This window comes from Hypomesus transpacificus, chromosome 3 (genome assembly GCF_021917145.1).
Source record: "Hypomesus transpacificus isolate Combined female chromosome 3, fHypTra1, whole genome shotgun sequence".
Taxonomy (NCBI): Eukaryota; Metazoa; Chordata; class Actinopteri; order Osmeriformes; family Osmeridae; genus Hypomesus; species Hypomesus transpacificus.
In genome coordinates this window covers 9,675,134-9,698,871 of record NC_061062.1, presented here as the reverse complement: position 1 = coordinate 9,698,871, position 23,738 = coordinate 9,675,134, and the positions used below count along the sequence as shown (strand labels likewise).

The 23,738-nt window shown below is 37.8% G+C and overlaps 3 protein-coding genes across 6 annotated transcripts; all 3 read left to right on the top strand.

Moving 5' to 3' along the window:
• The first annotated feature begins 1,443 nt into the window (after nt 1-1,443).
• On the top strand, nt 1,444-11,134 carry kif6 (kinesin family member 6). 2 transcript variants are annotated; one of them, XM_047018342.1, is made up of 21 exons: nt 1,444-1,867; nt 2,127-2,236; nt 2,354-2,428; nt 2,539-2,686; nt 2,874-2,989; nt 3,256-3,385; nt 3,540-3,746; nt 3,914-4,057; nt 4,378-4,464; nt 4,916-5,019; nt 5,464-5,569; nt 5,790-5,940; nt 6,310-6,498; nt 7,034-7,136; nt 7,427-7,482; nt 7,676-7,726; nt 8,487-8,583; nt 8,722-8,857; nt 9,265-9,371; nt 10,005-10,120; nt 10,775-11,134. In XM_047018342.1, exons 1-21 carry the CDS (start codon nt 1,808-1,810, stop codon nt 10,786-10,788), a joined length of 2,307 nt encoding a protein of 768 aa, XP_046874298.1. In that variant the 5' UTR covers nt 1,444-1,807; the 3' UTR covers nt 10,789-11,134. The 2 variants fall into 2 exon arrangements, with proteins under 2 accessions (XP_046874298.1, XP_046874297.1); XM_047018341.1 differs by having other exon boundaries at nt 1,445-1,867; nt 10,005-10,155.
• A 501-nt stretch (nt 11,135-11,635) lies between these two features.
• kcnk17 (potassium channel, subfamily K, member 17) lies at nt 11,636-16,187 on the top strand. The gene is made up of 5 exons (XM_047018262.1): nt 11,636-12,812; nt 13,763-13,877; nt 14,054-14,220; nt 14,372-14,540; nt 14,963-16,187. Exons 1-5 carry the CDS (start codon nt 12,597-12,599, stop codon nt 15,193-15,195), a joined length of 900 nt encoding a protein of 299 aa, XP_046874218.1. The 5' UTR covers nt 11,636-12,596; the 3' UTR covers nt 15,196-16,187.
• A 682-nt stretch (nt 16,188-16,869) lies between these two features.
• On the top strand, nt 16,870-23,483 carry ldah (lipid droplet associated hydrolase). Of its 3 annotated transcripts, none has more exons than XM_047018261.1 (8): nt 16,870-17,095; nt 18,040-18,210; nt 18,697-18,774; nt 19,049-19,183; nt 19,636-19,805; nt 21,554-21,794; nt 22,162-22,244; nt 22,626-23,483. In XM_047018261.1, exons 4-8 carry the CDS (start codon nt 19,084-19,086, stop codon nt 22,812-22,814), a joined length of 783 nt encoding a protein of 260 aa, XP_046874217.1. In that variant the 5' UTR covers nt 16,870-17,095; nt 18,040-18,210; nt 18,697-18,774; nt 19,049-19,083; the 3' UTR covers nt 22,815-23,483. The 3 variants fall into 3 exon arrangements, with proteins under 3 accessions (XP_046874217.1, XP_046874215.1, XP_046874216.1); XM_047018259.1 differs by lacking the exon at nt 18,697-18,774 and adding an exon at nt 18,538-18,696 and having other exon boundaries at nt 16,876-17,095; XM_047018260.1 differs by lacking the exon at nt 18,697-18,774 and adding an exon at nt 18,538-18,696 and having other exon boundaries at nt 17,078-17,144.
• The last annotated feature ends 255 nt before the right edge of the window (nt 23,484-23,738 follow it).

The following is a 23,738-nucleotide window of genomic DNA, read 5'->3' as shown; positions in this document are numbered from 1 at the left end:
TTTTTACATAATCAGCAGTATGATCTCATGACAATATAGACTTGAAAAACAATATGTTATGGTTTGGGTTTGCCTATAGGCTACATATATTTTAATTATTTCGAGAATTGTTAATAAAGACTCATTTAACATTTTAAAATTTGGAGTGTTAGGCCCATAGGCTATTACGTTTTGCATTTGTCTCCGCTCAAAGTGGTTCGTGCGCAACATTGGAGCTACTGACTGTTGGCTCCAAATCCACCCATAAAACACTTTAAACTGACGGCTTAAAAGACCTAAAGGGCAATGTATTTCATAGGGTCATAACACAATGTTAAAATCTTAATTGAGTCTTTATTAACAATTCTCGAAATAATTAAAATATATGTAGCCTATATCTAGGCAAACCCTAACCATAACATATTGTTTTTCAAGTCTGTATTGTCATGAGATTCTATTGTTGATTGGCCTACTTTTGTATGTTAAAAATAAAATAAAGGCGTAAATATATAGCCTTCACTTAAATGCAATTCATACAAAATAACGTGACAAAACTTATTGAGTCATCCACGGTTGTTGTAGCTACATTCATGGTAGCCTTTGACGGCTTTGGTTTGGCTCAACACATTGTATTGTGTTTTGCATTGGTCTCCGCTCCAAGCGAGTGTTTGTTGTTTTGCGTTTGTCTCCGTGCGCAAAGTTAGTGCGCAAGATTGGAGCTACTGACTGGTGGCTTCAAATCCACCCATAAAACACTTTAAACTGACGGTTTAAAAGACCTAAATGGCAATGTATTTCATAGGGTCATAACACAATGTTAACATTTTAAATGAGTCTTTATTAACAATTCTCGAAATAATTAAAATATATGTAGCCTATAGGCAAACCCAAACCATAACATATTGTTTTTCAAGTCTATATTGTCATGAGATCATACTGCTGATTATGTAAAAAAACAGAATAAATGCGTAAATATTGCACTAACATGCAATTCATACAAATTAACTTGACAAAAGATTGAGTCATCCAAAGTTAATGTAGCTAGCTACATGCTATGGTAGCCTTCGGCAGTTCTGTTAGCTCAACAGCCTGCTAAACATTCAATCCATCGCCGTCCAAAATATCTGCTCCCTCTATGGACGGCACTCTGAACAGCATCGCCGTCCATATGGACGGCTATGACGCCGTCCAAAATACCTGCTCCCTCTATGGACGGCACGAGGGACGTCCCTGCTAATCCATCGCCGTCCAAAATATCTGCTCCCTCTATGGACGGCACTCTGAACAGCATCGCCGTCCATATGGACGGCTATGACGCCGTCCAAAATATATGCTCCCTCTATGGACGGCACTCTGAACAGCATCGCCGTCCGTCCATCCAGGCAAAGATCAGCAGCCATCGCCGTCAGTCTATGGACGTCCATATGGACGTCCAAAACGCAAAAAAAGATTTAGCTGCCTCTCGAGTCGTTTTAGTCACCACTGGGGCATACGGTAATCAAGAATGTGATTACTTTTAAATATCCTTATTACTTGTTTCTGTTGATGCTTAGATTTTTTGCTTTGCTCTCACGGCCTTTAAAAAATCATTTAAACGATTTTTTCTTGAATAAATAATGGTTGAATGAAGATAAATCCAGTTTTATACTGACTGTACAGAGTGACACGCTAGTGGAAAAACCCGCGTATCACGTGACTGTTCATCACCTGGCAACAGCTGCTTGCAAGTTGCACGTACAAAAGTGGGTAGGGAGGGAGTGAAACATGTAAAGTTAGCGTGAGTCTAAAATATAATACTGCTGTCCTAAAGTTCGTGCATTAGAAGAAAATGATCAAAAACACAATTAAGATATATGCCCGCGTCAAACCTTCAAAGAAAATATCCTCGGTGAGTACAGAGATAGTAGTCTAGATTAGATGTGGCCGTAAGGAAGGTCTAGCAACAGCCTGTTTGCTGCTTCAAGCTATGTAGCTAGCATCCCATGCTAGTACGACGGGTCATCACAATGCGTTTTTCAGCCAGGTGATGCAGATAGCAAACTAACGTTGTGGTGGCATAAAAAAGGGGACAAAGTAATCTGAGAAGGTGTAATTTATGTACCGACTTGGTTTCTGTACCAACATGGTCTTTTGTCTGCTTTTATCAGGTGTACACTGTGGACAATGATGAGCAGACAGGCTCTAATTTGGAATTTGTGGTGCCTAAGGACTTGGCTTCTGGCTTCATTAACAACAACAAGGAGAGTTACAAGTTCAGGTGATGTACAGCACCCCGGCAGCGTTATATATCACTGTGCATTTTTTGGAGTACAATTGACAGGCTATCAATGTGACATGCTTGCGTATCAGTGTAGCAACTTTGTTTTCGCTTCAGGTTCCAAAAGGTGTTTGATCATACAGTCAATCAAGAGGAGATTTTTCAAACTATTGCTAAGCCTGTTGCAGACAGGTGGGACCTTTTAATAGCTTGCTCATAAACTAAATTTCCCATAATAAAATTATATACAGTAAACTGTATAGGCATATATATATATATTTGTTATATGTTTTTCTTTGTAGAGTATTGGCGGGATACAATGGTACCATCTTTGCTTATGGCCAGACTGGTAGTGGTAAGACTTTCACTATCACAGGAGGTGCAGAGCACTACAACGACCGGGGCATCATTCCCCGGACACTGTCTTACATCTATCAGCAATTCAGCCAGGTCAGTCTTTAATAAATCATCTGCTATGTTGTATTGGAATACAGTTGTTTAGCATAACACCCAACTTTCAATGTTTTTTTTACATTATACCAGCTCTAACATGAAGATGGTATAATTAACATGCCTAGAGTGGAAGTAATGCAAGTAAGAAATCTAAAACATAGTGTTGTGACTGAATTGTCCATAGAACAAAAACAATAACATGGTGTACACCACACATATATCTTATCTGGAGATCTACAATGAAGTGGGTTACGACCTGTTGGACCCCCGACATGAAGCCTCACATCTAGAGGATCTACCGTAAGTATTGATACTTGTGTTTCACTTTTTACTTGCCTCAAAATCTGTTTCTAAATAATGTATATTGTATGCAAACTAAATATGAATACAGAAAATAAATAGTCCTCTGTTGTGTTGACAGTGTATTAATCTGAACTGTGTGTACTAATGGAACTGCTCTTATTCTGTATTCATTGAGAAAGAAAAAAAGAAATGTTTCAAGAGACGTACCAATTAAAATGTTCCTCCACTTTCACCATTGGTATTATTATGGGTTTTGTAAATAGAAAGGTGACCATCATGGAGGATCCTGATCAGAACATTCATCTAAGGAACTTGTCCCTCCAGCACTCAGGGAACGAAGAAGAGGCTCTTAATCTGCTTTTCCTGGGGGATACTAATCGCATGATTGCAGAAGTAAGTTGAATAATAATAACGATTAGGCTAATCAATTTATTTAGGAGTTATAAGTTTGTTACGTAGGGATTTTGTATAATAATCAAAATAAACATTTCTGTATTTATCATATGTCTTTGTACGCTGTCTTCTCATTTGTGATATTTCTCTCCAGACACCTATGAACCAGGCATCCACACGCTCCCATTGTATCTTTACGGTGCACATTTGTGGACGTGAGCCAGGAACTGCCCTTGTGCGGCGTTCCAAACTGCACCTGGTGGACCTGGCAGGGTCAGAGAGAGTGGGCAAGAGTGGAGTGGGTGGGCAACAACTTACTGAAGCCAAGTACATCAACCTCTCTTTGCACTACCTAGAACAGGTCTGAGTCAGGTCTATTCCATTGATAGTTTAAGTTCAGTTTATTTGTATTTGTTATATATTTTCTTTCATTAGATTCAGTTCATCTAACCTTAATTTTGGATCATTTTTTATCTATTATGTTTTTATCAACAAATCAATGATGATGTTTTCCTTCCCATTCCACAGGTGATTATTGCTCTGTCAGAGAAGAACCGCTCTCACATCCCCTACAGAAACTCTATGATGACGTCGGTACTGAGAGACAGCCTAGGGGGAAACTGCATGACCACAATGATAGCCACTGTTTCTGTGGAAAAAAAGAATATTGAGGTAAGACACATTTTCATCATCTGACCAAATAGCCCTATATGTTAATTTGATTGAATGTATACAGTCTGTATTTAGAAATGTTTTACATAAAAAATGTGTTTTCTACTGATGGAAGTTTCTATTTTTTATTTTATCAGTAAGGCAAAAACAACCCTGCATAATTGTATAAAAAAACATGTTATATTGGCATGTTTAGTGTTAAATGTCCACTATGTGCAAAATCTTTAGTGGTGCATCCTGTCATCCATACTTAGTAAGATGTATGCTAGAGGTTGATGTAAAGAATCAGGGACTCTCTAAACCATTTGTTTATGTTGCAGGAATCCATCTCAACATGTCGCTTTGCCCAGCGTGTGGCTCTTATCAAGAATGAAGCTGTGCTGAATGAAGAACTGGATCCTGCCCTGGTATGTCGTCAGACTAGAATAATGGAGCACTTTTTCCTAATGACAAAGGTCTTCTGCTTTGCTGTATAGTTACTAATCAGCCAGATAAGTCTAAGCCTCTTCACACCCTGACGACATGGTGTTCCTGGTCCCTTGCTGTCCATCTGCCTGGCTGTCCTGTGATGCTGTGCCGATCCCACGCTCCCAGCCCCGTGGCTACCACCGCAAAAGCTGACGTGCCAACTCTGAGAACTGAGTCGAACCCTGTATATCTGGGTTTCAACAACCATTTGCAAATCTTTATTCTCCACTCTTGTTGTATTTAACTACGTTTTGCCTATGCTCTACACCGCTATGTCACCAACCATCTTTGGTGGAGGAAATCCTTCACCGAATTACGGAAGGGAGTAAGAAACAATGACAGTTTGTTGTATTATCCATTTAAATCTGATGCCTGTGATTTGTCTTTCAGCTGATTGGACGTTTGAAGAGGGAGATTCAATCCTTGAAAGAAGAAATCATCCTGCTGACAGGGGAGCAGAGGGATGATCAGTTAACACCAGATGAGATCCAAACGTATGTCGTTGTTTATACCTTTTATGGATTTTGAGAAACGGATGCTTTCTGTGTGGGGTGGTCCATTGTTTGTCCATGGACATAGCGTAGAGGTGAGTTTTGTGCAAACCGTATTCTAAAGGTTTAAATTTGACAACAAAACTATATGCAGACACAGGAGGGGTGAATACACGTGAACACTAGTGGTGTCCTTGTCATGTGATTATCACATCTGTAGCAACAATGTCAATGTACAAGTGGTCTGTCTTCAGAGTAACATCTCAAACGGGTATTACAATGCTCTCACCAAAACAGTAATATTGAAAAAAACTAAAATAATTTTTCACTTATTCATGGTTTGAAATCTTGGTGCATTGAGAAACTGACCCTCAACTTTGAGTTAATTGGAAAATACCTCTCAGTAATCTTTGAAGGCGTATCTGAGTTTTTCAGTGTGTCTCCCAGGTTGGAGGAGCTGGTCAAAGCGTTTCTAGATGACCCTGATCCAGAAGTCTCATTGGGATTGGGGCCAGATATGAGAAAAATACATTTCTGCTTTTCTTTGTTGAAGGTATTCACTCTTGTTTGTTTGTTTCCCCTTATCTGACATTTGTTGATCATATTGACACTTGTGACAGAATATATTATTTAGAAGTTTGAAGATTTCAATGTATATTTTGAAAACAATTATGCCTGGCCAGTCAAATTTTTCAACAACAAACTTTACAAACCATTTTCCCTTTTATTTCTTACATAAACACAGTGTATGTGATATATGTATTTGTCTGCAGGTAATGGTACGAGAAAGGCTGTCTGGTCAAAGTGGGAATGGTGATCATTCCTCTTCTGGATGTATTGGAATGTCAGAGCCACAGGATAGTCACCATTTAAAGGAACTTACCAAGCTGAAGGAGGCTTTAACACATCGTGACAATGAAATTAGTATCCTGCCTAATGTGCCCTGTGTTGGCAAAGTTACCACTTCTTCAAATCCAACTAATATGTTTTAGATTCTCTGTCAGCATGTCAGGTTGTGTGTGGTCTAGACAGGAGACCATTGTCGTTTGTCCATTGCAGTCACTTTGACTCACTCTCAAGGATCTAACAGTATTTCGGTGGATAGAGTCAATGAACAGTCTGTATTTATCAGGCACAGTACAAATAATCTCAGCTATAGTGCAACAACATGGTATTCAAAACGAGCCATTCTATTCATTCACAACAACCATACAGATAAGAACTTGACTTATGAGAATGAGAGATGAGAGCAGATGGAGATGACACACTTTTCCTTAAACTTGAGCAAAACAGGTATCCTTGTGAACATGCTGAAAAAGGAGAAAAAGAGAAATCAAGATGCTGCTGCTCAACTGGCCACAATGTCCAATAGCTGCAACCTACCTTCTCAAAGAGTATTGGAGTTGTCTACATCATCACAGGCAAGTTCAGAGGACGTCTTGACCGAACCTAAGGCAATGACTACTCTACACAAGAGAAGAGGTAATGAGCAGTAATCTTTATGCTTTTTTATTTGAATGGTTCTTTCATGTCAATACAATTTGACACATTGTGTTGGGCATTGGCAATGTTGCAAAGGGGTGGTCATTTTCAGGAGGAAAAAAGCACGGTACATTTTCCCCTGATTAGTACATGAAGTCAAACGTAAAATGTTTTTCAATTATTATTTGTATTCATATTTTTCTTTTATACATATTGCAGTCTTGCTCATACTTTTGGAAGTTTGCTTCTCAATGGATTCAGACTTTTTCTCAACTTAACGGAGCATGTGCTGTGACCCCTTGGGGTCTGCATCATGGTTAAATCTCACTGGGGTTCGGATGTAGCAAACAGACGGTTCATCATATTTGCTTAGCAAGTCGTCTTAACATGACCAATAGATTTTGTTTAATTTTGTTTAAACATTAGAAAATGTACATTCAGTTAAATTATGAAAATGTTAGCATGTATGCTATGATTGATGTCCCTTGTGATGACGCCCAAATCGATGGAGTGCAATGTTCTCCTTCCCTGTCAGGTCCAGTGCTGTCTATTGGCGCACAGGAGGCCTTTGAAATCTTCAAGAGGGATAACGAGGATCGTCTGACTATTGAGAAAAACAAAGCTCTTCTTAAACACAGGTTAAACTCAGCTGTGTCCTTCATAATAGTTATTTATGACTGTTATTTATTGTTTATACTAGGCTAATTAACTCTGGCAACTGTATTTTGTATGAATTTTAAAATACACATAGAATACACACATAGCTAAGATTCAGGTCCTCGTTCATATATTATTGCAAGGTCTTGTATCTCTTTTACAGGAAATGTATCTAATAATGTTTGGGGTGCTCTTCTTATACTTTTGGTGTACCTTTTCACTCGTATGTCACTGAGACCATCAACCTTAAAACTGATGTGGTTCTCTGCAGGTTTACAGAGGCCAAAGTGAATGGGGAGCAGTTGAACGGATCCAGAACCAAAGTCAGTAAGTCAGCCCTCAGCTCTGATCTTACACTGTAGCCATGTTCTTTTTCAACACATGAAACCTAGTGCAGCACATATACTAAAGTTAGACCTGTGCAAGAGTCATTTCACTTACACATTTTGTTCCCCAGCCAAAAGCTATCTATGTATCTCTGTATCTAGTCTCATTCACCACATTTTCACCTTTCTCCCAGGTGAGTTGAAAAAGCAATTGGAGAGGCACAGGATGCAGAGAGCAGCACATGGTAGGTTGTACACCTAATCAAAAAACTGGCCAATTCTCAACAACATTTTGTCAACCATTGAATAGGAGGATAGCTTATTTGTCATCAGCTTGATGCCTGAATAATTTACATTCAATCGTGCACAGCAACAACTCCTTGCATCATAGTTGCTATGGATTTTCCTGTCAATCTGGAATTTCCCATTTCAATAGCTTCATGTTAAATGCCAAAATTTGACTCACTGTTTTGTCAGAGCTTCTCATGTACAAAAACAATTACTCATAATAAAAAAAATGCATCTTACTCCTGCTCTCCAGTGGTGCATTTAATTATCTATCTCTTTAAGTGCACTCCTTACACAAGTCAGCAAACAGCAGTTTCATACAAGGCCAATATCTATTAGTATTGTACAACACAGTTTTAGGTTTTGTCTGTCTTTTTTCAAGGACAGCACACAGGAAAGGGTATAAAATAAAATGGTTTGGAGACCACAATCTGAATTGTAAAACTGCAAACATCATGTGATGCAGGTTGGGAGGTCCACTTAAGTAGCAACAGGCTGAAGGGTATTTTGCTGCCAAGAAAAACATTTAGCCAAGGTAACCAGGGTCTTCCGCAGCACTTGATTTGCTATATCTCTTATGTTGTTTCCCATAACCAGAGTAATGCCTTTCACCAAACATCAACCTCATAAAAGGGAATGTATTTTGGGAACTTGACCTACTGTACCATGTCATTACTCAACACTGCCCAAACATAATTCACTGCATGTTTACCCTAGGTTTAACAGCGAGTCAAACCTCAATTACATCAGAGGTTGAGGAGGTTGATCAAATGGAAGAAAGTCTCCGCAAACAGATTGAAAAAGAGAAGAAAATGTAAGAGTTTTTTATAATTACATGTGGGGTTTATGTCTTACAGACATTCATTTACTTTGTGTGATGACATTAGCTTCTGCTTTTACACAATAGATGGAAGACATTGTGTGACTTTAATACAATACCCTCTCTTTAAAGTTACAAAGACACCTTTGGCCGCCTGAAAGCTCTGAAGACAGAGATTGAACATCTGCAGCTGTTGTTGGAGAGAGGGAAGGTCAAACTCCAGAGGGACTTCCAAGAGTGGTGGAACCAGGAAACGTACAAACTACAGGTCACTTACTTTCACATGTTTTGTGATAACCATATACATTGACACAATATTTTCCTTTTGACATGTTAGCCAAATGTGTTTGTGCCTGAGCCCTTTGGGGTCAGTTCGAGGACATTAATTTTTATAGAGTGAGGTATGGGGATTTATTATTGTCTTTGTAAGTGCAATGTATTGGAAATGAAAATAAAGGATACAAGTTTACATTAAGGGTGCATTAACTGCCATCAAATGGTATAGGGGAGGTTGGGCTTTTCCCACTAACTCTTAATACCATTCAATTACATTATTCCAGCAATTTTCCATTTATAATGTATAGAAATAGCCATAAAAATACTATTGGCAAGGTAAACATAAAATAATTTAAAACATGTCAAATTATATGCTCCTTTATTGTTGTTTTTAACCAGACTTCAGAGCTCCAGTCTTCAGGGTCAAATATTTCTCCCAATGGTCAAACCTCAACATGGACCTCTCAGACATTAGAGCCCATCTCTCCTGACACTCCACTGACCAGGTAAGAATGACTTCAGCCAGGCATCTACCAGAATGGCACTATTATAATCCACGCCATGTAGAGTCCCCCCCTGAATCTCAAATTGTATACAAAATATATAATATAAAAGTACAACTTTGCCAAAACATTGCGCCTTAAACTTTGACCCTCAAACATCCATCACAGTTCGTATTTCAATATTTTTATATTGTTGCAAAAGGAGGTTGATAATAACATGTAGATGCAGGGTCTGTTTTAGTATCCCCATGTCAGATTTGACTTCTTACACTGGCCACTGCCAGTCAACAGAGGGCAGTACAGTACCTGTCTCAGTGTTGGGTATGTGACCTATTTGTGTCATCGATGAAAGCATTTCAGAAAATAAGCTAGAACACAATATAGGCCAGAGATGTAGTTTGCAATTTTATATTTGAGGCGCCTTGATTCAGATATAATGTGTTTTGATGGTTTGATTTTGAAGGGTAAGAAAGGTTATTATATAATAATTTATATACGTCTTTTCGCTTGTTAAGGTATTAAAGTTTTCATTCAAATGTAGTAGTGGAAGTAAGGCACTTTCCTCTAAATAGAGGGAAAGAGGGATTGGATTGAGGTTAAATCTTGTCATGCTAATTTGTGTGTATTTCCTTTTAGAGTCTTGTCTACTTCTGAACTTCCACTCTCCTCCCTTCCCCTGACTGGGGACCAGCAGACAGATGTAGATATCCAGGCTTTCATCAGAGCCAGGCAACATCTGCTCAACAGGACCGGTACTGTGCAATGACAGAATGAATCACTCACTCGGGTACTCTCTCCATTGTCTGGTAAAATATGTGGTCTTTATGTGGGCTAACCATAACTCTCGTACAGGAAATAAAAGATGAGAATACAAAGAAAACATATGAGAACATCCATGTGCCCACAAATGGTGGTGTGGTTACGATCTATCTCTGTGAAGATTGCTGGAACCTTGTTCTTTTAACTGTCTTATTGAATACAATTATGGCATGAAAGAATGCTAGCTGAAGTATCTGATATACTAGGGATACACTAATATGACAATTCTGGTCCAAAACTGAAAATTCAGGATGCACTTGGACGAAAACTGAAACTGAAAATTACATTTTTTTCCATATTTATAAGACACTGGTATATATCATAGGCTACACTTGTGGACAAAAATGTGTGGGTTGTCACATGCTTGCATGCCCTATCATGGTCAAAATTGGCCAACATCCCTTCACCTCCTATATTGCTGGACATAGTGTGTGTGTGTGTACATTATCTTAATATACATTTAATTATTATTATATTTGAGAATGTTTTAAGGAATGTCAATATTTTCCTGTACAATGTGTGTACATCCTTCAATAATAACCCTCTTTTAATTGATAACATATTCTCCCTTTGTTTCCCCCCCTCAGGGCTTCCTCAATAATGACCTGTGAAAATGACATTCAATGGTTTCCAAGTTCCTTTTGGCTCATGGTAAACTATCAGCACTTTTAAGAAATATTTTTTAAGAAAATAATGTGTTTAGAAAAGGTGCATTTTGTTCATCCTAATTCATTTGGATGGTTATGGTCGGACAAAGTCGCCAGCATTCTATCTCTCTTTCCCTCACACATACATACACACAAACATGTGAACAAACAACTGCCAAATGAAGAATGAATCAGAGCCCATGCTACATTGATTCGAATTAACATCAACATGAATAAATGCATCAAACGTTTGTGAACATAGATTTGTTTCAAGTAGGTAATAAATCATGATAAAATGTTTATACATGTTTTAATATATGGTGGATATTGTCAACTTAAACCCTTTCTAATGGAATCAGTATTTTATTTTTATGTGTTGGAAGAATTGTAAAATGGGCCATTTACAAAAAAGGTATCTTTCAGAATTGTTTTTAATTGATGTAACCTATCTCAAGGAGATGAGAAGGGAAAAGGAGATTTTGTCAAAACAGCATTTGCAACAGATTTGAGCCCCAGTAGATGGCTGTACTAATGATGACTGACACCTGCAGGCATTCATTTAGTTTAGATTAGAGTTTTTATATTAAGTTGCTTTAGCATTTTTGTTATAAGGCTTTTAGCAAACATCTAAACCCATTGTGAGCGTCTGAAAAATAGATTTATATTGTTCTTCGGTGGACACCTTAGACTTACATTTACATTTAGTCATTTAGCAGACGCTCTAATCCAGAGCGACTTACAGTAAGTACAGGGACATTCCCCCGAGGCAAGTGCCTTGCCCAAGGACACAGCGTCATTTGGCACGGCCGGGAATCAAACTGGCGGGACTGGCTTCAGATTACTAGCCCGATTCCCGATCCCGACTTATCTTAAAATAAGATGAATAACTAGCTTGAGAGACCTAACTACTGCACACATCACCTTAACAATCCATCAAACAGATACTGTTGATGGCGAAGGAGAACAACTTTTTTGCATGACTGAAGGACAATTTGTTTGAGAGTCCACACTAAAGTAAAGATATTTGCATACATGGTCAAATTTGTCTTGGAGAAAGAAAACATCTTTGTCCTGGTCACAATTTATATCTTACCAACATGTCATGTTTTTCAATTGCTTTTTTAAATTAATGATTGAGCTATCTGAATTTTGTGGGGTAATTTGGCTTTCCTATGCTAAAAATTGATTTTTTCTCATTGCTTGAAGGAGAACTTGGTAAACTTGTTTTAAAAGTATAGCTGCAAGCATACCAGCTTTAATGTAATGTTCTGTACTTTATCTATTATTCTACTCTTAAACAGCAATTCAGACCTTTAGTGACCTCAGGTTTCGGGTAGGGTACATGGTTTGGCCATATTACTTAGACTTTTTGATCCCTTGAAAGCTACAATTAGGGCCTGCAACCATTGTAAACATTCATACCTTCCTTCATGCCTGGTTCTAATTGTCTTGAATTTTGTATTGGTCCTTTTTGTATACAAGGCTCACAGGTTTTCCTGTTATAAACTTAATAACAAAATGTTTAATGGGACTTTACCAATGTCCAATAATGCTTAATCCTTCAATTTATCATTCTACCTTTTCATATTTGCATGTCAGGCCACAGAGAACTTGAAATAGGAGTGCGGTCTAAGATTGATTTGCATACATTGCATGGGAAGGGAAGCCCAGACATCCTTAACCCCTAGACTTCTTCAGCCTAGCCATACAAGTAAGATTAACCTGTTAGGTCAGGCTCTTTCAACCCTATTGAAGCACCACCATGGGCTTCTTTCAAAAGTGCAGCCAGGCTAAAGTGCCTTCCATCCTGATATTGGGGGCAGTGTACGTGGCCTATGTGTTGATCGGCGGGGTGGTGTTCTGGAAGTTGGAAGGACGTCTGGTTCAGGAGGATATAAGCCGCATTCTGGAGGGGAAGATCAGGCTACTCAACACCTTCCCCTGCCTGAAACAGGAAGGTTTGGAAACGGTGTCAGCGGTAAGCGAAAATATTGTATTAATATTGAATACAATTAAAATAGAATTGGAGATAGGGGAATATGCTTACACTTCTTCATGGCTTTGTTTTAGAATGGTGAGTTATTGGAAAAGTTTTTTGTTTATCTATAAATATACATTTTTTTTTAATGAATTCACTGACAAGCTAAAAGTAAGGATTTATTGTGGGATTGAATAGTTTTTTCAAGAATCTTAAAGTTCTGTGGGACTGTGGTGTCTTCATATTGAATTAGGCCTTCATATGAGTTAAAATTGTTTATCTTGTATTAAACAACACTGCACTTTTAATCATAAAAACAAACTCACTGAAAATGTTAGGTTGGATGCTGATAAAACTGCACCTTGCTTAGCACTTTATTTCTCTTCGTCTTCTAGCCTACAGTTTTCAGTGGCTATTGGTAATGCAGTTACAAAACTGACCACAAGGTAGAATATACTTAGACTTAAAAGTGCAACAGGTGATTTTTTCAGTTAAACATTTTGTCCTATACAGACATGTTGCGTCGGGCCATCTGAGAGTTGTATGGCAACACACACAGCCAAGTGCCATTAGAATGTCCATTTCAAGTGTTTCTAGGGGGCTGTTCCACCCCTCCTCTACAGAAGCTAACAACTAGCTTGCATTTATAAAGCATTGCCAAACATTTATATATATATTTATATAAATATAAAACACTTTCACAATTAGATATTTGTCATAAAACATTGTACATATACAGTATAAACAACATAATCCACTTGAGATTCACTGTAAAGGGGTGTCATCATCATTATTAGATGAAATGGATACTTGGCTCAATCTCACTATTCTCATGTCTGGACATGGGCTGGTCTGGGCTCACGGCCACCTGTTCCCTACCATTGCTTTATGTGTGGAATTCTAGTTTGGCTTTCTGATTAAACCCTTACTGTCCATATTGTGATTTTCAGGTAATTCAGGATGCTCTGAAAGTAGGGGTCAGTCTGAAAGGCAATCAGACAATGGATGGTCTCTGGAAGTTCACGAGCTCAGCTGTGTTTGCTGCTACTGTAGTCACTACCATAGGTAAGACCAGAAGTAATCCCAGTATTGTATCAAATCTTTGTTCAAATATACCTCTGTTTTCAGATAACCAGGCCCCCAATAGAAATAATAATTTATGCAAAATGTCATATGCATTTCAATAATAATCATCATAAATGATTGGTTGGATCTGTGATCTGTCAGTTTATGTGTCTTAGGTTATGGAAACATGAGCCCACGCACGATGGCTGGGCAGATCTTCTGTGTGTTCTTTGCTCTCTTTGGGATCCCCCTCAACATGGTGGTCCTTAACAGAGTGGGAAAGTACATGCTGGTCATAGGGAGGAAAACCTGTGACTTCCTACAGGGAAAAACCAACTACAGGGTGAGAACTCTATAGCGCAGAACAATGAAAAGTATAAGATACCTACTGAGTGTAGGGCTATGCAAAGACGTGAAGTATATTTTGGGGATTTCATGGCATTTATATGATTGTCAAAAAAGTAATACTAATATGTCTATTCTTTCTTCATTAGAGGTGCACTAGGTTTATGGTTCACCTGGTGTCCTACCTTTGTGGGGCAGCATTGTTCTTTGTGATGCCCATGATGGTATTTGAGCAGCAAGAGGGCTGGAACTATTCCAAGGGCATCTACTACTGTTTCATCACTCTCAGCACCATTGGCTTTGGTGACTATGTTGCAGGTATATTACACTATGACCGGGTTTGCAGTTATCTCACCCTGAAACCCCCACTATCAATATTGTAAATGGTCAATAGGCTGATGTTAGGAATGTTTACACAGAAGAGTCTCATTGATGTCCATTTGATTCACAATTCTAGACATACTCATTATGGTACAGAGAAGTGCAGAATCTAAAGACATACTCGTGACTACTAGATAGGGTTGTAGTGTTAAAAACTAAACTGATGGGGGGAGGCAAACAGACAGACCCCCCCTGCAGGACATCACATGACCTAACATGACCTAGCATTGTCTTGCCAGATCATCTAGTGAATTGAAAACATCTGCATGAGGAGTGATTTCAGTAAATTTACCTAGCTACACTAATTCAAATATAATTGTCTGATTGTTCCCTTCCCAAAATCCATCCCACATCTTTAGATAGCAACCCTGACGTTGTCTACCCAGGCTGGTACAGCGTTCTCATGGCCTCTTGGATCTTCTTTGGCTTGGCATGGTTGGCCCTCATTATAAACCACTCTATTGATATTCTGGAGAGGCTTAATGCCCATGTCAAGCGTTGGGGGAGCTCAACAGATGACTGCCAGGATGAGGAACCTGCTGTCCTTGCCCCGGAAGCAGAAGGGGTCAAGAATGTCCCACTGAATGAATAATTAATGAAATGAGACATGAATGACTTAATCTTCAATTATATATAGCTTAATAATTTTGATGGTTCAAGGGCTGATACCTGTGATTCTAGTGTTTTATCAGATAGATAATAGGCTATATAAGGTACAGAAGATGATTGTCCGAAAACATTTGTTAGTTTAGATTTTCCTTTTCAAGTGCACATTTTAATGTAGTCAGTGGGTTATTTCTCAGTTAAAATCAACTTGACACTTCGTATCTTCTTATGTAACAGTGCTTCCTCACCAAATTATTTCTGTTCAAATACTATTAAAAAGCAAGGGTCAGTTTGACATTTTCGTTTATGATACAGACCACTGTATTCATATACTAAGATGAAGCGAGCCATTCAAACAACAATTTCCTTTTACAATTGTCCGTGCGACACTACATTAGCCTGAGGCTCAGCTACTGATTGCTGTATGGGCTGCTTAAAAAACTTGAAAAATTAAGAGTATACGTATACTTCTCTAAGAACCACTATACCACTGCCTGTGCCCCAGTAGAGTTTTATGTCTAACAACGCCCCTGTGTGCAAACATGCCAATGTGAAATTTTTGCAACAATTTAAACAAAAACATGTTTAGATTTTTGATTCAATATTTTGTGGTTTTGTTTATTTTTAATTCAGGCTGTATAGTAGGCTATATAGGTTCTTTCTACAGGTATTCACAACAGTCAAAAACACTCAATATCCCAAGGAAATGTTTCATGTTATTTGGAAGATCTGTGTATTACAGGGCTGTATACTAGTACAATACCAGTGCTCAAATGTCCATATAGCCTGATATTACTGTTAGTATACAAGTATAGTACTCTGGTTTGCTTTGTATATATCAGAATATATATAGGTATATATATATTAATGATAAATATGTCTCAAGCAGCTGACATATAAAACTGTAAATCTGATATAAGATTATAATCTCCACAAGGAAAACAAATTCTAAAAATATCAGTGCTGTTTGTTTTTTTTTACTTCTACATACATTATATTGGACTGGTTGTAAATAATTGTAACATTTTCTGGCGACATTGTGAACCGATGTGAACCTTGGTCTTAAAAAAAGTGATGCCTTTGATAAGTTTAATATTGAAGCTTCTGTAGAACTAGACCTAACATATCACTTAACACAGATCACGCCATCTATATCATATCAGTACAAGTTACTGGTAACATCTATATGAATGCAACAAACACTTAATTTAATATAATCATAAAATTTAAAAAGAGTTTCTAGGCAAAGAGAAAAGTCCTTCCTAGCCTCAGAACGCATCATGTTATCATATTGTTGTGGTAGTGTTCAGTAACCCAGATTCTTTGTTTATGATGATGTTTGCTGATGGCAGCTGGTAGGAATAAACTCTTGAAGAAATCTTGTTGTCAGACACTGAAGTAGGATTGTCTGTTCAGTCAACCACTGAGGTAGAATCAGACTGGCTCAAGGTGCTCCTCTGCCTGAACCGAATTTCATGGATCGTTTACATTTGTCCATGATGGTCACCAGATTGGCCGTCAGTCAGCAGTTCCCTAGTTTCTTCTGAAATCCACTGTCTTGGCCTTCCCCGTGTAAAGTCCACATTCTGGTCTTTCCATACATGTAGTCCTTGTCCGCATAACACATCCCAAGATTTCAGTCATCCAATAATTTCCTCAGATGGCGAGTTGCTCTAAGTATGTGTACGATACATTGTCCGTTTTTAGACGATAATTCGTATCTACAATTTTAATCTGGTTTATGTTATTGTATCTGTATTCTGACCTTTTTGGAAAGAACTTTTTTTCTTTTCTTCACATTCTACTTTTATTTTGAAACGTTTATGAGCAATAACCGGAAACGAGATTCCTCTGAGAAGCGGTTTACGTTTTGCTCAGAAAGACAGGTGGGTACCTTTACCTCACTGAATTAGTTTAATGCTCTACAACCATGTGGTATGTCTCTATCTAGAATGGATATTTAATTTGTACTGTAGGCTAAACAATGTTTTCTTTAGCAAACATTTGAAAGCAAACAACGTTGCTTGTTAGTCTATACATCTATTGCGCTAGCATTAGCTAGCTAAGATAATTTCTATGTCTCATTTAATACGAAGCATCAGTCCAAAGAATAATATGTTTGACTAAGGCTAGTACATCTAGACCTCTAGTGTGAATACAACGTTAAATACAATGTTATAGGTGCACGCTGTAGTGTAAATGTGACTCTGATGGTTGTAAGCCTGGACCTTGAGTTTTACCTGCCTAACATGTTGCACAATATTTATCGTATGTGCACATAATTTAGATAGTGAATATTGTCCTCTATTGGACTTAACTGGTGGTCTTTTGAACTATCGTAACATAAGAAGCAGTGATTTACTATAGCAAACAGATTTAACATTTTTACCCTTCTCTTTCATTTTAAATGAGGCCACTGCAAACTCAAAATTGTCCTTCTCAACTTTTTTCAAGAGCAGTTTTGACAAAACTAGGAATACAATTAATACACTCCTGAATTTTGCAACTCTTATTTCCACTACAAAGATGCTATTCTAAAGCTGCATAATACATAGCCTTAGGAGAACAGACAAGATACAAGTACATACAGTTGGGCCTCTGCTTGACTGTCCTATATATTTTTCTTGTGACACGTGATTCTAGAATGCAATGAATGTAAGACTCTGCTCTTTTCATGCGTCGTTGCCAAAATTGACAACTTGTCAATGCCAATATAAATATGATATAAAAAAATGGAAACCTTAATTTAATATATACATTTTTGTTTACTCAAGTGCTCAAACTTTTATGTTTGCTATGTTGTTTTGATAAAGTTTATCTTTCTTCTCAGGTTTTTCCAATTGCACTGCCCAATACACTTCAAAACCCTTAGTTGGTTGAACGGCCCTTTGAAGGAATCTTACTGGCAGACCGGCAGGGCCTGAAAAGCCACACCCACACCTTGTGCTCATCTATCACTGAGCACGCAGGTCCAAAAGTGTTGCATTAAGGAATTATTTTAGTACGTTCACATTGTTTTACTAGCAGTTTACCTAGCAGACTGTCTAGAGTGCTCAATTATACATTTTTGGGATGCACAAAAAAAAGATTGTTTGGAGATCTGTTGCATATTTGTAGGAGTAGACATGTTTATAAACCCCATTTATTACATGCACAAGAATGTACATTTCTACATGTCATAATATAGTCAAATCTATAAACCAGAGTTCATAACTCAGGCCCAGATTTTAAAACAAAGGTTTAGATGACTGATCCTATCCTAGGAGGGATTCAAATGACAAAAATGCATGACATTTTATTTGATTTTAATCCTTTTTTCGTGGTTTAGAGATGGAATGCTCTGTGTTGGGGGCTAGGGATGAAACCACAGAGCATTTATACTTCTGTGGCGCTGTCACAGAAGTCCTCAAAATTGGCACTTCCTTCAAACAACACTCTGGCTCCTCCCTGAAAACTCCCCCTAAACTTCTTTTTCTCATCATTCCAGGTCAGTATATGTCAGTAGGTTAAAAGTTTGGAAGCAGTACTTTGTAGAAATTGAATTTAGAAGAGCTTAATGAACCAGGTGAGGTTCTTGATACTAACTCTGATAGTGCCATTAAGTGCACCATCATCCTGGGATAATTGCACTTAATGTCTTAATAATTGTAAAAATAAAGGAACATAGTTTAGCGAGTGCTAAATAACATTGACATCTAGTTAGATATCTCCTGCTGCTCTTGAAGTCTGTAATGTAATTAAATAAAGGTTTTGTTTTAAACATACCTTTTCTGTTTACATTGGACAAACCTGCATTCATAAGGATGTTTGATCCAGCCATGTAAACCTTTTCTCTACAGGCAACCCAGGAGTTGTTGACTTCTACAAGACCTTTATGCAAACACTTCATCAAAAGTTTGGCAGTCGCTATCCTGTGTGGGCAGTGAGCCATGCTGGCCACTGTGTGCCCCCTGACACTATGGACATGATTGAAGGTAGTGGACATTCATCACCGTACATACTCACTGTACACACTGAAAACAAACTTGTGTTTTCAAAAAGTTGGACACCGAAAACAAAGATGTAGACCCTTTCAGAATAACACTTCTAAACGTGTCAGTAAACATGAAGTTTGGGATTCAATTTGCCATCTTGGCGACTGATTTAAATATTATAGCCACAGACGTGTGAAATCAAATCATTTATTTTATGAATATATCAACAAATAATATAAATGTATAAGAATCCAAGATGGAGTTCTTAAAATTTCCTAAGGGAAGTAAAGTATATGTATTAAGTTTCATATTTTTCTTTTTTGTTTTGAATGGTAAGCATTAGCAAGTTGACAGGCTTTATAACAGTCTTTCATTTTTCTGCAGAAAATCATGATAACAATTATAAATAAAAGAGTATTTATATGGAGACTTATTTTATGATTTCTTTACAGATCCACCTGGGATGTCAGTGAATGACGTGTTTGGTCTTAATGGTCAGATAGAGCACAAGCTAGCCTTCCTTAGGGAACATGTTCCAAGAGCTACCCAGCTAGTACTCATAGGCCATTCCATTGGTTGCTACATCATACTGGAGATGATAAAAAGGGATCCTGAACTTCAGGTGAGTCTGATCTCTTATGTTTGGGTTTTGAGTACACACGCACAACTGCAATAAATTCAGCTAAAACTATAATTGTCTGTCTCCTGGGATCATTAGGAATGGTGGTTTCTTAAACTCACCCTCATATCATCTAAACCTTTTATATGAGTGTCGTGCAGGGCCCTGTATTGGCTCTGTCGTTTCTTACCCCAAGCCCCATCACTGAAGCTCAGTTACAACCTGTCACTGATACTTCTGGCATATTGAGTGACCTGCCCTCTACATTCTTTGATTACACTTCTATTGCTGAGCTGACTGAACAATTAAAAGATTCAAGAACTACAGAGGGGTAACATTTTTGGAGGAATTAAGTGTTTGCAGCCGCCACAGCTTTTCTTAGTCTTCAGCTGTGGACTGATATCAACGGTTGTGTGTTCGAGTAGAAGTATGCAAACTATGCCACATCAAACCAACAGAGGGCAGTATAACACTATTAATCTATTTGCACCATTGGTGAAAGATTTTCTTATCATGATTGACTGATGTGGGAGAATCTTTAACTCATCCCTAAACTCCAAGTTATACATTACAGTATATTGCCAAAAGTATGTGGACACCTGATCATCATACCTAATATGATCTTATTGGACATCCCATTCCAAACACATGGGTATTAATATGGCGTTGGACCACCTCTTCGCTTTATGGAAGCAAATCCAGCATCACCGTTCCAGTGTCTATTGGAATGCCTTTCCAGAAAAGTGAAAACAGTTATAAGCTAGGCTAAGGGCCTAAGAGACAACTGACTTTTGACCCCCACCCACCCACCCTTTCTTTGTTGATAGGAATGTAGTCTTGAAAGAGCCTAACTAATTACAACCTGTTGGTAGTTAATCAAAAAGGGTCTGAATAACTTCTATGCAGATTATGTGTCATCAACCTTGATGTCTTGGAAGTACTGATAAGGCTGTACTATGGAGTCAAATTAGGGTCAATAATAATTAGCAGGAGCAGAAAAAGATTAGCAGGAGCAAAACAAGATTGGCAGGAGCAAAAAACGATTAGCAGAAGCAGAAAACGATTGGCAGGAGCAGAAAACGATTGGCAGGAACAGAAAAAGATTTGCATCCGTAAAAAAAGTGTTTGTCAAAAATAATTGGCAGAATACAACACTTTTTTACAGATGCAAGTCTTGTTCTGCTCCTGCTAATCGTTTTCTGCTCCTGCTAATCGTTGTCTGCTCCTGCTAATTATTATTGACCCTAATTTGACTTCATACAGTACTCCTTATCACCTGGAATCATAGACTCTACCTCTATGGTTTTCAAAGATAGGATTTATGGTTGACTGATTACACTGGCGAGACTAAACCAAGGTAATAAATACCCATGGCTCTTTTCCCTGTCATAGGTGGCTGCAAAATTTTGCTAGAATTTAAATGGTTCGACTATTTCTTTGTTTCCAGCCTGCACCTCACAGCAACATGGGGAGATGTTTCATAGATTATTCTAATTGAGTTTTGGTGCTAAAGTACCCTAGCATTAGATTATTATAAAGCACAAAAGGTGTGTATATATATATATATATGAGTACGGTTCTGTGACAGGATTAACATTCATATTACCCATCTGTCTGAAGGAAGCTACTAATTGAACAATATGAAGGAAACAAGCTGCATAATTGTTTTATTTTCATGGTCAACTGTACTCAAATGCACAAGTCTTTCAAAGAAATATACTTTTCTGTTTCATTCTTGCCTTCATTGGCAGGTGGTGAAGTCTGTCCTTCTCTTCCCCACGATTGAACGCATGGCCCAAACTCCTCAGGGGAAGGTCATGACTCCAGTGCTATGCCACCTACGATACATTACTTACTTGCCCATCTTCCTGCTCTCCTTGCTGCCAGAGACACTTAAGGCTGCCATAGTGAAGCTGATCTTTGGTGGGCTGCGCTCATTGGACCACACTGTTATACCAGCTACTGTTAGTCTCTTTAGTGTGGACTGTGCAGGTGAGTGGCTAGCAAGCTGTCATTTTTTATAATTTTGAGCAGTTTTTCACAGATCGATACATTTTAGTTACAGTATTAGGACTACAGACTAGTTTATTAGCATTGAAAACACATGTTTTTATGACCTCAGTGTTCTGACTTATTCTTGCATCTACCCAAATAGATGACTACAAATTGCAAGTACAATCAAGTTGCCCTATTGCACTTTTGAATAAAAGTCACCTATGACAACTTGCCCAGTTTCCCCTATAACATGTCACTTTAACGTTTAACATTTACAACTCACTTATAAATATGTTTGCATTCTGTAGTATTTAGCTGATTTAAAAACCCACTAATAGTCATTACATAAATTGTTTATTTTTAGCCAATGCAATGTACATGGGTGGTCAAGAGATGAGGAAGGTTCTGGCAAGAGACAACTTTACCATCAATCAAAATCTCAACAAGGTAACAAGGTTCAACAGTTAAGAAATTGACTCACTCCATTGTAGTGCATCCTTAAAAATATTGTGGTGGTATAGTCCAAAGAAGTATAACAATATTTTAAAAGGATATAAAGCTAAGATTCAATCATAAAAACAAAATAGCTTTTTTAGTGGTTAAGAGATGACACTGATACGGCTGGATCAGTAAAACACACTTTCAGGAGGTAAATGGTGTACAGTATTACCCAGAATTATTATCACCTGAATATTGAATATCTGAAGACCCAAAAGCGAAGGAAGTGTCACTGTGCAATGACTTTTTTAATCAGTTGGAACTGTTGCTTACTGCCACTGTTGCATTTGTTAACATTAACATTTGTGTTATGAACATTTGTGTTGGTAGCTGTTGTTTTATTATGGAGCCAGTGACCACTGGTGCCCCATGCAGTACTACCATGACATGAAGAGAGATTTCCCAGATGGAGATATAAAACTCTGTGAAAATGGAATTCGCCATGCCTTTGTCTTGGATGCCGGGAAGGAAGTTGCCAGTCTGATTTTTGAATGGATCCAAAGTGATGTGCAAACTTAAAGTTGTTTTCGACAGAATATGCAAGATCATATTGAAACTACAAACAGTATGGGTACCAGATGGTCAATGGGTATTTTATGTACCGATATATAACTATTGATTCTTGAAGACTTTCATTCATAAATGATTAATTTACAATCACTTTTGACAGTCTATCAGTTGGACCCCATTAGTTAGTAATTTTTTTGGCTAATGGTTAAACAGAACAATCAGCCTGAAGGTTTGAAAACCACACTTTGAAGTAACACTTACAAAACTGCTTACAGCCTACCTCATGATGTCCACTTGGGACCAAACAAGCTTTGCCATGATGTATTTTCCTCTTCCTTTGTTGTTGAGAATTTCACTTCAAACTAGCACTTGACCAATCTGCATCAAGAAATATTGAGAGGGAGGCATTTATTGGACCAATATATTTAGTTTGTGTGTCTTAATATATACATGGAAATGAACTATGATGATGTTTTGTTATGTGTTTTTCAAGCATTGAAATAAGAATCCTTGCTAATAAAACATTTGGAACCCATTAAAGGACAAGTACATTTTAAAGTATTGTTTTAATTTGCATCCTTAATAGAAATTAACTACCTTTCAAATAAAGAATTGAGCATCATGGTCAATGGTGAATAAATGCCAACATATGTATAGTATAAAAAAAATAAAAACTTGCATCCCAAAAAAATGATCCGTGCCTATCAAAATATTGTATGTGAACCCTGTAGGTTCCCAGTGAGATGAATGAGTGAAGGAAGTTTTATGAAGCCAGCACAGCTGCTTGCAAGGATTTCAAAGGCAGTGTACTTTTGAAGGCATATGGCAATGTCGGATGTGAGATGGCTCTAATGTTTCTTCAGCATAACATCATAACATTGTGCAAGTACTTGATCTATAATTGTTTATCCAGCAGAGGGCACTATTGTGAAT